This window comes from Heterocephalus glaber, unplaced genomic scaffold, assembly GCF_053883595.1.
Source record: "Heterocephalus glaber isolate CG9 unplaced genomic scaffold, H.glaber_assembly_v1.0 deba00001606, whole genome shotgun sequence".
In the NCBI taxonomy this organism is placed as follows: domain Eukaryota; kingdom Metazoa; phylum Chordata; class Mammalia; order Rodentia; family Bathyergidae; genus Heterocephalus; species Heterocephalus glaber.
In genome coordinates this window covers 38,914,738-38,932,574 of record NW_028258377.1, presented here as the reverse complement: position 1 = coordinate 38,932,574, position 17,837 = coordinate 38,914,738, and the positions used below count along the sequence as shown (strand labels likewise).

The 17,837-nt window shown below is 48.1% G+C and overlaps 1 protein-coding gene and 1 long non-coding RNA gene across 11 annotated transcripts in view; one reads left to right on the top strand and one right to left on the bottom strand.

Moving 5' to 3' along the window:
* Positions 1 to 17,837, top strand: part of LOC106010941 (uncharacterized) — a 76,911-nt gene that overhangs the window by 37,147 nt on the left and 21,927 nt on the right. For all 7 annotated transcript variants that reach the window (XR_015444660.1, XR_015444657.1, XR_015444656.1 and 4 more), the window contains exon 2: positions 6,920 to 6,960. Coding sequence is in view for 1 of the 7 variants with exons in the window: in XM_087194555.1 (XP_087050681.1) it covers positions 6,920 to 6,960 (41 nt within the window). In the remaining 6 variants the exon portion in view is untranslated. The remainder of the gene's footprint in view (positions 1 to 6,919; positions 6,961 to 17,837) is intronic.
* Positions 6,647 to 17,775, bottom strand: LOC106010943 (uncharacterized). 4 transcript variants are annotated; one of them, XR_015444664.1, is made up of 5 exons: positions 16,012 to 17,775; positions 15,730 to 15,859; positions 8,200 to 10,700; positions 7,450 to 7,622; positions 6,647 to 6,936 (listed from the first exon to the last, which is right to left on the bottom strand). It is a non-coding gene; the product is annotated as an uncharacterized LOC106010943 (long non-coding RNA). The 4 variants fall into 4 exon arrangements; XR_015444663.1 differs by having other exon boundaries at positions 8,200 to 10,560; positions 16,012 to 17,769; XR_002388286.2 differs by having other exon boundaries at positions 9,327 to 10,560; positions 16,012 to 17,762.

The window sequence follows — 17,837 nt, the reverse complement described above, 5'->3', positions numbered from 1 at the left end:
GCCAGTCCTGGGAAAATATCACTGTGGAGTGAGGGCTGCAGACTGTGCTCACTGCCTGTGCTAGGGAAAAGGGATCCTTCCGTCAGCAGTGACGCACAGCCCTGGCAGAGGGGCCGGGGTGCTGTGCCTTCGGTACCCTGCATGAAGCTGGATGAAGAGAAAACCCCCCAGGAACTCGAGTTCACTGCTGTTGGAAGAGGCAGGTGGTGGCGAGTGTCCATCGGGGGTTGGGGTCCTTTTGGCAAGGTGACAGGAGCCGATGGCCTGCCACCACCACCACATCCCTGCTGAAGACCCAAGGCCCCGTCTTTCCAGACCCTAAACTCAAACCTGGACACCAAGATCTCTTTCATTCTCTTTGGGGATGTCGTTTTCACAGCACAGCTTGTGATTTCAGGGTATTATTCTGTTCAAGTGGGGGGAAAACAGGGAAAGTTTTCGGATCCAGAGTTCATCCAGAGGCATCAAAGGGGATTTTGGAAGTGATGCAGCATAGTGAAGCGAGCCTAGCGATTGTTTGTAGTCCAGCGCTTGTCATGCGAAGCTCCTGGTGTCTGTGTGGTGACTCAGGGGGGGAGAATTTCCCCTTCGTGAGCCAGCTGGACAGTGTCAGCCCTGCTCTGTAGCAGGCCCTGGCGCAGCGGAGCCGGGGCTAAGGGAAGTCTGCAGGGTTTGAGAGCTGAACCCAGTTTAACACACATGAAAAGGGTGATCTTCCTCTTAAACCAATCAGCCAGACTCCTCCTAACCCCAAAGAGCCACTCCCAGCATCTGCCACGTCCAAACGGGACAACTGCACCTATTGTCAAGCTGATGGCAGCTTGGCTCCCATCAACACATCGCATGTCACAAGGCCAGGCTTTCTCCCGGCACACTCCAGTAGACAGACCCTCATGATCTGACGCAGTCCTCCCGTGCACCTCAGGGTTTCTCCTTCGCTCCTTTGTGTTGCTTAGTACTAATCATTTCTGTTACTATTTCTGAGATCTCTGGACTTGATATCAAGTAAGGTAAAGACTGCTTAAGAAGGATACAGAAAAGGGCTGGGGATTTAGCTCAGTGGTTCTGCCGCCTGCTTCGCAAGTACAAGGACCTGAGTTCGATCCCTGGTACCAAAAAAAAAAAAAGGATACAGAAAGCTAGCTGTAGATGAACAGATCTATAAACTTCAAGAATTTGGTCTGACAATTGCACTTTGAGAACCATTAGCATAGGCCAAAACCAGCTAGTCCTGGCCACTGCTTCTCACCTCAGGTACAGGTGAGTGAAGAGGGAGATGGAGGAGGGGGATGGATAGGTGGGATGGACCAGCACCTGGCCTGTCACCTTAGGCCACTGTCTGAGCCGTTTACACCTCAGGTTTAATTTAGGGCCATGATGGATGTGTTACATTTGAATGGGCCAATGATATTACATTGGGTATGATGAGGAAAGAACTGTCAAGCATACACCCAGCAGTAAGTAGTAAGCAGCCACTTTTGCTGAGGATCACCGGAAGTTGTGCTCAGGGCCAGTTCATCCCAACAAAGGTACAACACTGACCGGGAAAGGTGCCAGGCAACAGAAAAGCACGGCACACAGGTCGAAGGTCGCAAGAGCCACACACGAAAAAGCAGCCGATAACTCAGGCTCTCAGAATTTAAAGCCAGACGCCTCTGCTCTAGGTGCCTCTCCCTGACTCTCTAGGTGTGACTGACTGACAGCATGCTGAGCCCTCTCAGGGGCTGTTAGTGCGCATGCTCATCCCAGGACTCATGGATCTTAATTATGCTTCTGAGCTGTGGTGCATATTTATGAGCCTGTAATGAGGTGGAAGGGGAGTAAAGATGATCTGGCTCAGGCTAGGAGATCCAACGAGCAGGTGCTCTCTTAAGGCATCGAAAGATTTCCTAGGCTTGTTATTTCATTTTCTACCTCTCTTAGGACGGTAGAGGCAGGAATAATTGTAAAGTGCTGTTTCGAATTAAATGGAGGGAAGGGAGTGACTTCTCGGCCCCATTGTTTCTGACTGCACTGGACAGGTACGGCACAGTGAGCAGGTCCTCGAGGACGTCCTATCCAGGGTCTGGGTACCTTCAGATCGAAGCCTCAGGTGAAGCACACAGACAGGCGATGTGGAGCCAACCCGAGTCAGCTCTGTAAGACAAGCTCTGCACTGACCTTGCACAGAAAGCCTGCCACAGGGGACATCGTCTCAATACGGAGATAATTGGCCTGTATTTTTCTTTCTGGTGGCCTAAGGAGCTCGAAGATTCCTGGGGGCAAGAATGCTTCACCACATGCCGAGTCCCTTCCTTGGGCACCAGGGAAGCACCTAGACCTCCCAGGTCTTTCCTTGGCTAAGACTGGGCGATTTATTCGCTTGGGCTGGGCTCCAGAGGGAGATGCACTTTGTGGATGTACAAGTGAAGAGTCATTGTCGCTCTTCTGGTCAGGACATCTGGGCCAGCAGGCCTGGCACTTTCCTAAGGACTCAGGCAGAGAAAATGCCATCTGTCATCCAGCACACTGGCTTCATTCCTCTGCCAATAAGCTACGCTTGCAAGACAATCTACTGGTTGTGGTAGGGACAGAAAGATGATCAGCCATGGACCTGCCCTCCAGAAACATCTGCACTTTAGTAAGAGGGAAGAAGACCAAAGCAAGTCTTGTCCTTACATCCTCCCGCCTGGGCCCTGGGCCCTGGGCCCCTTCACACCCCTGGCTATGGTCTAGCCAGCCCTCCTGCTTCCTCCCTGATGCTGGGGGCTGAGTTCCTCCTTCGGCCTTCATGGCACAGGGCCCCAGAGGGTCCTGGGCCCACGGAAATGAGTAAATGAGGAGCTTATGGTCTCTGCCCCAGCTGGAGTTAGGCTGGCTCCTCAGCAGGTGGCCATCAGCCACCATGCCTGCTGCTGAGACCATAGAAATCTACCCTGGGCTGAGGATCCCCAAGTCCTGAGCTGGCAGGGTTCCACACTGGTAAGAGGAGCCCGGGGCCCATTTCCGTCAGCCTGTCCCAGCCTGGCCAGAGCTGAGGCCCCTCCCTGAGATACAGCTGCTGACGCCCCCTAAAATCCACAGAAAGATGGTGGGCTCAGGAGAGTCCATCGCCCTGCTGACTCCCCAAGGACCTCCTTCTGTCTGGAGTTCTGCCTCCCTCCATTAGGGGCTTGGGAATTGGCTGCTTCCTCCTCACTCCCCATGCCTTTGGGAGAGAATATTCTAGACTAGAGCACAGGCCCAGGAATCAACCAGGCATAAAGCATTTTGGCCACAACCCTCCAGGGTTTCAGACTTTGGTGTTGTTGGGCACAGGCACCTGTGTATTTTACCCATGTTTTATTTAGTCTCCACACAGCCTGTGAGATAGCTATTATCATCCCTATTTTGAAAATGAACAAACCAAAGCTTAGGTCATTGCCCTGACCTGGTATAATATTTATTGAGCAACTACTATGTGCTAAGTGTTACAGATGTAACAAACGAAACAGACTCCCTCCTAGCACTTGCCTTCAGAGGCGGTCACTTGCCCAGGGGGAAGTGGGATACATTAGGGTTGGTTCTCAAACCCAGGGCTGGTGCTTTTCCTACCACACCTGTGAACTGATTTGCCCTCAGAACATTCCACTCCTGGAGAGCACAGACAGTCCCCTGGCAGCACCTTGGGACTGAGGATTCGGGAGCAAGCCTGACCCATTGGCTGCCATTTCTAGAGACCTCTGTTTGCCCGACTTCCCCCAGTTCCAGCAGCCATAACCCTCATTGAGGCTGGTTGAATGCTTGATGCCCATCCCCCCCCCCATGGTTTCCCCAGGGAGGAAGGAGCTTTTCCCACATGGATTCCCCAAGGGGATGGGAGTAGTCTGTGTGATGGGATCACTGGGCACCTACTTCTGGGCTGAGGTGGGGAATCCCCTTGGGTTTCTCTGGGTTTATGGGAGGGGCCTATTGCTTTCCTATAGCTCAGGCCCTCAAGGGAAGAAAATGGAAGACCACGGTTGGTGGCAGGACTAAATAAGCCTCAGATCTGAGTGGCTCCCTGTGTTTGGGCTCAGCTCCTGCCCTCCCTGGTGCTCCCTGGCTGCCTCTTGCTGCCCTGAGGTTGTTACCCCTCCACTGGGGACTGACATTTCTTTTAATGCAAGGAAACAATCTGACCCTACCATGGTGGCACAGAGCTATAATTCTAGCTACTCAGGAAGGTGAGGGCAGGGGATTTTTAAGTTTGAAACTAGCCTAGGCAACTTACCAAAACCCTATCTCAGAAATAAAATACAAAAAGAGGAGGGAGGCTGGAGATGTAGCTCAGTGGTAGAGCATTTGCATGGCAGGTGGAAGGCCTTATACCTAAAAAGAAAAAAAGCAGCAATCTAAGATTTGCAACCTCCACACCCCCATCAAGAAAAAAATACGATTGTTCATTAGAGAATTTTCTTACAGTAGCAATCACTGGAAATAATTGAAACGGCCAGTGCTAGGGGTTTAAATACTGTGGAAACTTACTCATAATTAAGTACTATACAACCATTAAAATTATCACGCAGAAGAAAATGACCAGAGAAGAACGCTTTATAATAGATTAATCAAAATTCAGGTCACAAAGCACAATGTACGTGATCTCACTTTTTAAAAATACATTTATATATGCATAGAAAACGCCTGGAAGGATGCATATGAAATGTTAGTTGTCGTTATCTCTGAGCAGTAGAATTTTAAGTGGCTTGTCTGTTTTCGATATTTCCCAAATCTCCCTCAGTGAAAATGCATGTCCTTTGTATCATGGAGTAAAAAAATCCACAGTATGTAGTGGACAGAGGTTTACTTTTGGCTCCTTACCTAGATGGCCCCTGGCTCCATTCATTCCTGGAATGCAGATGCTGCAGAAGTTGTGTGCAAAGCCTGGGAGCAGGGGAGGAGGGCCTGCTTGAGAACTAGCTGGCCGTCATGGTCCAGGTCTGTCCCAAGTGCCCTCTCCCAGAGAGGCCACCTTCCCAAATTCACCTCACAGAGAGAGCTTCCACACTCCTGTCTTCTACCTCCTTTTATTGCCCTGCAGTTCTTGCTTACATCTGAGGTGATTGCTTATCTGTCTGCTTGGTGGCTCTTTGTCTCCATCAGAAGGCAAGCTCCATGGGATGGCACCTTGTCTGTCCTGCTCACTCTGACTTCCCATCCCAGGAGGGGCTCAGGTTAGACTGCAGTTGGTAAGGAATTGAGGCCTTGCTCAGCACCCCACACCATAAGCATTTATGCTAAGGCTGCCTATGATAGTGAGAAATGGGAACAATGTCATGGGATTCGGGAACAGGCAGAGAGCTGGCTTCTGGGGCCAGAAACACTTGGCGACCAGGAGGCCCTGGCTCGGAATCAGCAATAGGAGCTGCCACTTACAGGTGCAGATGAGCCAGCTTTGTGCCCTGCCTTTCCCATTTGAGGAAGGGGTGGGGGCACTGACTTGTCTCCCCGTCCCCTTTGGGTCCAGCCCTCGGCTACCAGGTATCTCTGTGTCCCTGTCCCCACTCCATTCACACCCTCACCTTCTTTCTCCATGTAAGAGTTCATCATGTAGCCATTCTGCTGACTCTGCCACAACCAGGAACAAATGACGCCAAGATGCTGAATCCACTTGTACTTCTCTGCCCTTGTACTAATTGACCTACACAGTGGATTGCTTCCCGTGCCCCCCCACTGTACTTGCAATTCCTTCCCACTCTCCTTTGCTGAGATATGGAAGGTGCCCGGCCCTTGGACCGCTTCCCTGCTGAGGCCCATCCTGCCAGGGATAGTCTCCTGTGCGATGACCTTGAAGACCTACCTGCTGGACTTGCAGATTGTCAGTTCTGCATCTCCCCTAAAATACAGACTCTCATACCCACCCGAGCGTCTGAAAGGCATCTCACAGTTAACAGATCCCAAACTGGGTTCCTTAGCTTCCTCCCAACCGTGCGCCATCTGCAGACATGTGCAGTTCAGAAAATGGCATCCCATCCTCCCAGGGGCTCAGGCCTAAATCCTGGGAGTCCTCCTCCACTCTTCTTTTCTCTCTAGTCCATCAGAAGATCCTCTTGGCTCTACTTTCTGCAATCTGACCACACCTCAGCTCCTCCATGCACTGTCCTAGGGCTCACTTCTTTCGAGTCTTCCTTTGGAGTTTCCCTTTCAGATGCCCTGCCTTCCCTGACACACTGTTTAGAATTTGGCACTCCTTCCTGACCCTCCTTATTCCCCACTTCTGCTGTACTGTGTTCTTCATAGCACTTAACATGTCCGACTATTATATTTATTTATATATTTATATATATATAGGTACCGGGGATCGAACTCGGGACCTTGCGGTTGCAAGGCAAGCAGCAGAACCACTGAGCTAAATCCCCAGTCCCCAACTACTAAATTTTTTTTTTTGGTACCGGGGATCAAACTTGGGTCCTTGCACTTGCGCAGCAGGCAGAGAAACGACTGAGCTAAATCCCCAGCTCCCCCCACTATTAAATTTTTAATGTATTTCTTTTGTGGGTTGTTGGTATCTCCTAGTAGACCACAAAACTGCAGGCAGCTTTGTCTGTTTCATCCACTGCCGTATCTCTGGAGCTCTATGACAGTGCCTGGCATGGACTAGGTACTCAATAAGTATCTGCTACATAGGTATCAAATTAATCCAGCCGAATCAATGAAAATGAGTGAATGGTTTATATAAGGTTTTGAGAAGAGATGGAAAAAACACTGGGGCCTCTGCCAGCATAGAAGCATTAGCAGGCTGAGTGAGAAGGACATGCCTGAGTGGACAATGCCCCTGCTGGAGGCCGTGCTGCCACCGTCTGCCTGCGGCCTGCAGCCGGCTGGGGTTCCTCTGAGGAGCTCCCTGCAGATGTTGCCTTCCTCACCTCAAAGGCCATCCCCCAGCGCTGTTTAATCATTTACTGTCCTTTCTTTTCTTCAGGTGCCAGAGTTTGCAGCCTGTTGGGGAAAACCAACATCAAGGTAAGAGAACAATAAGACTGTGATTGGTTCAGACTTCCTGAACCTGGTGCTCCAAGTGTCAGCAGCCCAATAAAATGAAAGCCCGGGGACTTTTTCTGACTCCTGGACAGAGTGTGAACCTTGGGGGCAGGGGACTGCTCAGCATTGTCAGCAGTGGCTGGGGGTCCTTAGATCCTGTGTCTTAATCTGTTTTCAACAGAGTATGTGAGACTGGATAATTTATTAAGAAGAAGCTTATTTAGGCCCACAGTTCTGGAGTCCAAGAGCAGGGGCTGCACCTGGGATGGATCTGGTCCTTTGCTGTAGTGAGTGAGGTGGCCAGGACGGGAAGGGAGGTGAGCGTGAGGAACAGGAAGCCAGAGGAGCTGGGCTCACCTCGAACAACCTCTGCTGATCACCTGTTGCAAGCCCCTCTTCCAGCACAATGGCCCTCAGATTTCCCCGGGTTCAGAGGAGACTAAGGGCAGCTCCGAGGGGGACAGTGCTTACCTTGGGAAAGCCCAGTGTGGGCCCACAGGACAGCGTCCTGCTCCTCTTTCCTGGTTCCCTCCAGGCCCCCTGCCTAGCACTCTGAAGCCACAGCAGCCTTGGCAGAGAGGATCTAGGGTTGTTTTTGTTTGAATTTATTAGAATCTTTCAAGCATAGGATTCTTCTGTACAAACTGTAAAAAGTGAAAATGCTCAATGAATAATGAATGTGAGAGAATGCACACAGCTAATGTGATTGGAAAAAGTTGGCTTTTAAAACTGTCTAGTCTTCCCAAGTTCGATCCCCGGTACCAAAACAAACAAACAAACAAACAAAAAACTGTCTAGTCTGGGTATGGCAACCCTAGTACTAGGAAGACTGAAGGTTTGAGTCTGGCCTGGGCAACTTAGGAGACCCTGTCTTAAAATTTAAAGAGCTAGATTTAGAAACTATCTTGAAAACTTATATTCAAATAAATCAGAGAATCTAGGAAAAGTAGATAAATTCCTAGGCACATATGACTTAACAAAATTGAATCAGAAAGGTACAAAAATCCAGAACGGGGCCAGGGATTTAGCTCAGTGGTGCTGGCGCCTGCCTCGAAGGTGCAAAGTCCTGAGCTCAATCCCTGATAACTCCCCCGCCCCCAAAAAAACTCAGAACAGTCCAATAACAAGGAATTAAATTGATGTGGTGTCTTATTTTTTCTCATTCCTGAGACAAAATACTAGACACCCAAAGTTAAAAGAGAAAAGGTTTATTTAGCTCACAGTTGGTAGAGGTTTCAGTCCATACTCAGCAGGCTCCAAAGCAGAGAGGCATCACAGAGGAGAAACAGTTCATAGCAGGCAGAAGGCAACAAAGCAGTGAAGTATTGGAGAAGAAGCAAGCAGCAAGCTTTGTGTCCCTTATATTTTATCTAGGCTACCTGCCCTTAGGGTGGGTAGCACTCACACCTACCTCTGGCCTTCTCATTATCTACACTCAGGACTGACTATAACCAAACCAATCAGTGGACTAATTAAGTAATCACACACCCTTAATCCCAGCATCACACACCCTACATCCAGCCACCTCTGAAAATCCCCACCAGTGACCACATGAGACTTTGGAGGAACATCTACACAAGCCATAACATGCAGTAGTAAAAAATTCTACCAAGAAAAGCTCAGGATTTACCACTGAATTTTATCTGAACTTTAAAGAATGACAGTACTCCTCAAACTTTTCCATGTAATTGAAAGGGAAGAAATGCTTCCAAATCCCAGCACTTGGGAAGCTGAGACAGGAGGATCACCATGAATTGGAGGCCATCCTGGGCTACATAGTTTGGTGATGTGGAAGCCAGCATTACCCTGATACCAAAAAATTGGATTAGGACTCCACAAAAAAAGAACCTACAGCCCAATATCCTTGATGAACATAGATGCAAAAATCCTCAATAAGAGGGCTGGGGATTTAACTCAGTGGTTTCGCTGCCTGCTGCGCAAGCGCAAGGACCCCAGTTTGATCCCCAGTAGTGAAGGGGGCCAGATATTTACAGAGGGCTAGGGATGTAACTCAGTGGCGACATGCCTGCCTCGCAAGCGCAAGGTCCTCAGTTCGATCCCCGGTACCAAAAAAAAAAAAAGATATTTACAAACTGAATTCACGACTCATTAAAAAGATCACACATGACGACCAAGTTGGCTTCATCCCAGGGATACAGGATTATTCAACACACATAAATCCATAAATATAATACAGTCCATAAAGCCAAGAATAAAGATCACATGATCATCTAAAAGGATGCAGAAAAAGCCTTGACAAAAATCCAACACTCTTTCATGATTAAAAAAAAATACTCGGATGAAAATAGGTGTAAATGAGGGCTTTACCTCAAATTGATACAACCCACCTATGACAGACCCACAGCCAATGTCATATTAAGTGGAGAAAACAAAGCTTTTTCTTAAATGAAAGAGGAGCGGGTGTCCTGTGGAGACCAGATGGGAAGAAGGAGGCCTAACTGGCCTGCTCGGAGATCCCTGAGGAGAGAGAGGGCGTGTGAGCGTGCTCACACGCTGCAGGGGAAGTAAGAACACCTGAGGTTGAGGTGTTCACCCGGAGAAGCACCGTGGAGGGCGGAGACAGACAGATGCGGCCTGTGGAACTCTAATGGCTCTGACTGAGTTGAGCGAATAAAGCCAACATGCACCAGGCACTTGGGGCTCTATGTGGAGGGGAGACATGAGCCTCCTGGCACTCCAAATTTTAACCTGTTTCTGTGTCTCCTTTTTTTTTTGGTGCCAGGGATTGAACCCAGATCCTTTTGCTTGCACATCAGGCGGCGAAACCACTGAGCTAAATCCCCAGCCCTGCGTCTCCTTATTTTTCATCCTCGTCACCCCTTGGTCAGGTTCAAGCTCATAGGCTGGTTCCTACAGTGTCCACTCTCGACAGTCCTCCTCAGTGTTTGTGTACTGGAAACTTCAGTGAGAGCAAGCAGGTTTAAGAGAAAGCAATAAAAGGGGTACGAATAGGAAAGCAAGTTAAACAATTCCTCTTTGCAGATGATATAATTATTTACATAGAAGACCCCCCAAAAAAACTCTAGTAGAGGAGTTTTAGACCTGATAAACAAATTCAGCAAAATGCCAGGATACAAAATCAACATACAAATAGTGTTTCTATACACCAATAATGAATCCATCAAGAAAGAAATCAGGAATTCATTTCTGTTCATGATAGTTGTGGTGGATTAACTAACGGTCAAGTTGGAATGCTCAGCTGAACTGAATCAGGGTGGTTCTGGGTGTGCAAGACCCACCTGAGGATTGTTGCCAATGGCAGAAAAAGAACTGGAGGGGAAGATCGTGTGCTGTTGATTTTTGGGGCACGGGGCAGGGTGGGGAGCTTACCGTGGCTGGTTTTCCTGATGCAAACTTGGCTGCTCTCATAGAAGGAGGTGCTTGGGGTCTCGCTGGCGCTGGGAATGGCTACTGTTCTCAGCAGGAGAGCTCTGGTCTTTACCTGGAGAATCACTTCCTGGCTCCAGTGCAGATCCCTCAGCCTGGTGGCACTGATCCTTCACCTCACCAGTTCAGGCTTTCTAGCTTCCAGTGGCCTTTGTGGCTTGCCGGTACAGATCTCTGATATGGACAAGCATGAGACACTGCCGTGGGCTCTAGGCCTTTAGCTGGGCCACTGCTGTGGGATCCAGGCCATCGGCTGGATTCTTTGGGTTTCTAGTGTGTGTACAGATCTCTTGTACTCCTCCACATTTCATTTTCTGGGTGAATATTATAAAATAATCCTATAAATTATATGTCCTGTATTAGACTACAATAGTTTAAAAAAGACTAAAAATACCAAGGAATCATCCTAACCAAGGAGGTAAAAGGTGTGTGTAATGAAAATTACAGATCTTTGAAGAAAGTGCCAGGGATGTAGCTCAGTGGTGTGGCGCCTGCCTGGCAAGCACAAGGTCCTGAGTTCGTCCCCCGGAAGGGGTGGGGGTAGAACAATATGTGAAATAAACATATATATTGGGCCGGGATATAGCTCAGTGGCGCTGCCAAGGCCTGGCAAGCACAAGGTCCTGAGTTTGATTCCCGGTGCCAGAAAAAAAAAAAATTGAAGACAGTAGAAAATGGGAACACATCGGGCCGGGGATTTAGCTCAGTGGTTTTGCCGCCTGCTGAGCAAGCACAAGGACCTGAGTTCGATCCCTGGTACCAAAAAAAAAAAAAGAAAGAAAGAAAATGGGTTGTTGGATAGCCAGAATTAACATTGCTAAAATGGCCATATTACCAAGTGCTCTATAGATTTATACAATCCCTGTTAAAATATAAACAACATTCTTTACAGAACTACCAAAAACAATTCTAAAATTCATATGAAACCAGAAGAGACCGAGAATAACCAAAGCAATCCTGAGAAAAAAATAAAAGTTGGAGACATCGTAATACCAGATTTAAAGTTGTACTACAAAGCTATAGTAAGAAAAACAACATGCTCCTGGCCCAAAAGTAGACATGTAGACCAGTGGAATAGAACAGAAAATACAGAAACACACTGGGGATTTAGCTCAGTGGTGCCGATGCCTGCCTCACAAGCACAAGATCCAAAGTTCAATCCCTAGTACCAAAAAAAAAGATACAGAAACACCCTCATACACCTACCACCAACAATTTTTGACAAAGGGCCAAAACCATATGCTGCAGAAAAGACATCCTCTTTAGCAAATGGTGCTGAACCCAGGCATGGTGGAGCATGCCCAGCACTTGGGAGGCTGAGACAGGAGGATCACCATGAATTCCAGGCCAGCCTGGGCTACATAGGGAGTTCAAGACCAGCCTAAAGTACATAGCAAGACTGTCTCAAAACAAACCAATGGTAGGGCCAGGGATGTAGCTCAGTGGCACCACACCTGGCTCCCAAGCACAAGGTTGTGAGTTCGATCCCCAGGACCAAAAAAATAAAATAAAATAAATGGTGCTGGGAAAACAACTTACCTACATGCAGAAGATTGAAATTAGATCCCTGGGGGCCAGTGATTTAGCTCAGTGGTTCCGCTGCCTGCCTCACAAGCACAAGGTCCCGAGTTCGATCTCCAGCACAAAAAAAAGGAAAGACAAGAAACTAGATCCCGGGGCCGGGGATTTAGCTTAGTGGTTCTGCCACCTGCCTTGCAAGCGCAAGGTCTTGAGTTCAATCCCCGTTACCCAAAAGAAAAAAAAAAGAAACTAGATCCCAGTCTCTCATCCTGTATTAAAATAAAATCAAAATTGATCATAGACCTAGATATAAAAACAGAAACTCTGAAACTGCTGAAAGATAAAGGGGAAAAAATTGAAGCCATAGGCACAGGCAAAGACTTTCTTAACAGAAAACTCCAATAGCACAGGAAGTAATATCAAGAGTCAACAAATGAGATTACATCAAATTAAAAGGCTTCTGCACAACAAAGGAAACAGTCAACAGAGTGAAAAGACAACCTACAGAATGGGAAAAAATTACAAGTTACTCCTCTGGTAAAATCTAGACAATATAAATAACTCAAAAAATTAACCCCGAAAAACAAATGACCCAATCAAAAAATGGGCAAATGCACTGAATAGACATGTCTCAAAAGAAGTATAAATGGCCAGCAGGTACATGGAAAAATGTCCATCATCGTTATCCATTAGGGAAATACAAATCAAAACAATTCTGAGATTCCTCCTTACCCTGGTCAAAATCCTATCATCGAGAACACAAACGCAATAAATCTTGGCGAGGATATGGGGAGAAAGGAAATCCTCTACATTGTTGGTGGGAATGTAATCTAATGTAACCACTGTGCAAGCACAAGAGACTCAGTGTGGAGATTCCTCAAAAAACTAAAAATAGAAATTCGATTTGACCCAGCAATACCTCTCCTGGGTATCTTACCAAAAGAATTAAGCACATTATGCTCAGAGATACATGTTTACTAATTTTTATAGCAGATCAATTCACAATAGCTAAGCTCTGGAAACAGCCTAGATGCCAGGCAACAGATGAGTGGATAAAGAAAATGTGGTGTGGCATATATACACAGTGGGACATCATTTACCCATGAAGAACAAAATCATGTTATTTGTAGGAAAAAGGGTGGGATTTGAGAACAGAAAATGAAGCAAAATTAGACACTGCAAGTTAAATATTGCATGCTTTCTCTCATATGAGAAATCTAAAATATGAGTAAATAAATACATGAATGGGTATAATAAAGAAGTGATGGTGGGAAATAAGAAGGCAGACTTTTTGGAGATGGGGAAAGGGATCAGGGAGTGGGAGGAGACAAGGAGGGAAGGTAAGAAGATTGGAAAGGACCAAGATTTGTTATATGTATGTGCCAGTTCGTCAACACAGATATCATTAAAAGCACACACTAATACTAATATCAATAAATAGGTTCAATCTTCAGTATCACAAAAAAGGTCTAACCTTTGACCAAACAATTCTACTTTACTTTTTTAAGGAAAATAAACATATTTTTGCTAAGGTGTATGTGCAAAGATATTTATAACTGTGTTGTTTATAATGCGGGGAGGCAAACATCTGAAAGCCCAATAAATTGGTGATTCAAAAATTTTCACATCTATGCAAGGGTGTGTCGTGCAGTAGAATGCTGTAGAGGTGTACTTGTCGAGAAATGTATTTAGATATATTGTTTTTGAGCAAAGAAAAAGAAAAACAGAAATCTTACATCACATACAAGGAAAGTAGCCTTAGACTCTGTATGGGGAGTTACACATGACCGATCTCTTAGCCAGCCTGAGAAGAGGGCAAAAAATGTGATTTTCCCGAGCCTCTGTCTCCTGCCTGTAAAATGGGCCTACCTCAAAATTGGGAGGACGTGGTGACAGGAACACAGCACGGCCTGCAGTGTGCCAAGTGCTCAGCAGATGAGGGCTCAGGGGGAACGTGGACCTAAAGAATGCGTATTTGTGTAGAAGCCTAGAGATCATCAGGGAAAGGGATGTTTGGTTGGATTTTTGGCTGAAGAATATTGAATGGTATTTAGTATTTTATTATTTTTCTACAAGGAATACATACTATTAATGTAACGATGGTATACTTTTTTAAAAGTAAGTAACAGGCCAGGGATTTAGCTCAGTGGTTCTGCCGCCTGCCTTGCAAGCGCAAGGTCCTGAGTTCAATCCCCGGTACCAAAAAAAAAGTAAGTAACAACTGAAGAGGTTGGGGGTGCAGCACCTTTGCCTTTGGCAGGCCGGCCAGCTTTGTAGCCCTGGGACAGAGCTCTGGAGGGCTGAGAGAGAGGCAGGGCAGAGAGGGTAAAGGAAAGACAATGGGTGAAGGGAGAGGTCATTTTATCAGGCCAGAAGGCTGGTGGCCATGGAGAGCTAAGGCCCACCTACCCCAGGCTGAGATGACAATGAGCACGCTCAGGCTTCTCCTGCTGAGACAACATGGCGCTAGCACATCTAGAGAGCAGCCTTGTGACTCCAGCCCTGAGCCTGACTCCTCACCCACCTTCAGTCAACCCAGCATTTTACCTCTGTTGGGAGTTAGAAAAGCAAGGACTCCTACTGAATTCCCAGAAGTAATCTTAAAAGAAATTAGCACCTCTCTAGAGCCATGCAGACTCTTAAGAGACATGTTCTGTCTCCTTGTTCCAGTTATCTATTGCCGTATAGTTATCAAAACTCTGTGGCCTAAAACAACTGCTGCACCACTTTATTATGCTGCACGTCAGGGACCCAGACAGGGCTCAGCTCATCTCTAGTCTGCAGTATCTGGGGCTAAGCCAGAATGACTAGAATGACTGAGGGTGACTGGAATGGTGGCTGGGAGCTGGAGCAGCCGGGGCTGAAGGATTCATCCAAGATGGTTTACTCACTGGGCCAAGATCGCTGGAAGGCTGGGTTCAGCTGCGCCGTTGACCAGAGAGCACACACGGCCTGCCTAGCACAGTGGCCAGGCTGCTGAACTCATGTGGTATAGCTCAGATCTCCAGGGGCAAGTGTTCTGGCCAGTAAGATGGAAGCTACACAAGGTTCTATGGCCTGGTTTTGGAAGTCATGCAGCATCACTTCCACTTTAGTCACAAAAAGGCCAGACTGAAGGAAGAAGACAGACCCTCATCTCAGTGAGAGAAGTGTTGAAGAACTGGCGGCCCTGTTTAAATTTAATAGGGTGGTATAGGTCTAGGGCAGTTCAAGTGGAGGCAAGGGGGTGGGACATTGACTCCTACTGTTCAGGCTCCACACTTGATTCTCTTCCTGTTTTCACCCCTCCATTCACTTACCCTCCTGCCAGCCCATGTGCCACTGCATGCAGGGGCGGGACCTGGGAAGGATTTCAACCACTTTTCCTGGTCCCTTAACCCCACTGGCCCCTGCACCTGACCCTACCACCCACAATACCTAGTCTCCCAGTCTGAGCTCCTCTGGGGTTCTCGGGGTGAAGCCTTGCATCTGTGTGCCCCTCCGCCCTGGGGGACTGGCTTGGCTGTGTCAGCCATGGCCCCTCCATCTACTCTCTCCGGCAGCCAGGAGTCTGGAGATTCCTCTACCACTCACGTCCCCTCTCCCAAGCTCCGGGCCTCTGAGGGTTTATACCATCTGACTTCTTGGCTGGAGTTTTAGTGCTGCTGCAGGACATGAACAACCTGGCGTGTCGGCTGGAAGCCTGTTGTACCTCTTATGGATGAATACATCTCTAATTTGGTTACAGTCCTTTCAGCCCTGTAAAAGTACAGTGTTAAGTAGCACAGTGGCCACACCTCTCACTGACAAGTCAGGGTCATCTTCATGAACATACATGCTTACCTTGGAATGGTCAAACCAGGGAGAGTCTCGGTCTCCATGCTGCGGACCTGGTCACTGCGTTGGGATTCTTGAGACCTTTCTTCTGGCTATCTCTGGCTCTGGCTGCCTCTCATCCCATGATCCCATGTACCTGTTGAGGAGACACGTGGTACCAAGTTAACTTCTGACTCATTATCTTAGCGTGGCTAAGCCAGAGGACCAGGCCCAGCAGCCCTTGTCATCTCCCGCCCAGTCCTGTGCCTGTCAGCTTTCTGCCCTCCCCCACTCCTCCCAGGTTTTGACCTTGGCGGAGCGCATGAGCCACAATCGTGTCCTCAGGTTTTCTCCTGGGTCTGGCCAGTTGAGAATCTTGCCACGATTGGAGGGTGGAAGAGACTGGTCTTGGGGCACTTAATACCCCAGCTCCTCCCCTCGCTAGGCTTCGGGTCTGCAGCGTCTGTATTCTTCACCCTCAAACCACAACCTCTGCCAGGCGCCCTTTCCAGCCTTAACCTCTGTGCTCCTCCGCCAGAGCATCACCGTCACCGCTTCCTGCTGCTGGGCCTTGGCGCATGGATTTCTCTTCCCGCCTACCCATTGTAAACAGTCCCGTCCCTAAACTCTCCTCCTGACCTGAGGGGTGTGCATCTGTTTCCTGCTGAGACTCTGACCAGTAGGAAGGCTTTTCTGATCTGAATGTAACATAAGACCCTCCTAGGGGTCCTGGGTGTGAGCTTTGGGACCACTCTAGGCCACACGGGCTTTTTTTGGTCGCCATTCACATCCTAGTTCTTAACTGTAATACGGGTAATAGAGGGCTCTGGATTAGTGAGTTTTTATTAGAGTGTTTTAAAAAGGAAAATAGGTATGTAAATAAAGGGAAAATAGGACAGAATTTATGACTTCCTGAAGTTGTATGGCAAGAAAACACCCACAGTTTTAGAAGAGGTTTCAGCGCCATCCTGGACCACAGACCCTTGCTGGGTCTGCAAGCTGAGTTGAATTTTGGGGGACAGCCAGGCAGTGTCTGGGCGGGCTTCCTCCACGCCTCAAGGGGAAGTGCCGCAGGTGGACCTGCCTTACCTATGTGGCTCCCAGTCAGTTTTGTTTACTTTTATTCTATTCATTCATTCATTTATTTATTTTTGTGGTACTGGGGACTGAACCCAGGACCTTCTCATTGAGCTGCTTCTTTTTTTGTGTGTGGTACCGGGAATAGAACTCGGGTCCCTGCACCTGTGCAGCAGGCGGCGAAACCAGAGCTAAATCCCTGGCCCTTGTTTTGTTTTTTGAGCCAAGGTCTCACTGTGTAGTTCAACTGGCCTCACTATGTAATACAGGCTGGCCTCAAACTCACACAGTCCTCCTGCCTCAGCCTCCCAAGTGGTGGGATTACAGGTATTCGCTACAATGCCTGGCATAAGCTTAATTATTTTCTTTATTTCGAGACAGAGTCCTCACTAAGTTGCCCAGGCTGGGTTTGAAATTGCATTTCTCCTGCCTCAGCCTTGCAGAGTGCTGGGATTAAATGAGCTGCCACCACACCCAGCAAGTTTGGCCCTTTGAGACTTTTGCTCTGAGGAGGGTCGTGTACGGGTCTGTCCACTGGCATGAGGTCACACTAGAGCCCAGAGTGGCCCAGGCCTTGTCCACATGTCACACCAAGCTCCCCTGTGCTCGGCTTCAAGTCCAGCCTGCACCACTCTGCAGTCACGCCTTGGATTTTTTTCCCTCCTCTCTGTCCTGGCACCCGTCAGCCCTCATTTTTCTCTAATTTCTATAACTCTTCTAAGCACGCATATCTCTGTGGGAAAAAACAAAACAAAGCAAAATCAAGAACCTCTTCAGGCCACTCACTTCCTGAAGCTCAAAAAAGAAACATTTCATAAACGCTGCTTTAAAAAGACAACAGGAAGGGGTAGTGTCACTCTGGCTGGAAAAGCTTGTCATTGTGGCATTTCCCACACGAGGCAAGGTGGAGCATGGAGGTGACATGCCACACATGTTTGGCTCAGCCAGACCCCTCCAGCCCACTCCTGCAGAGCTCTGGGCCCTCAGCACTAGGCTGAAGGAAGGGTCCCAGAGGAACAGGGAGGAGACGGCCAGGGAGGTGGAAGGTTGCAGCTTCA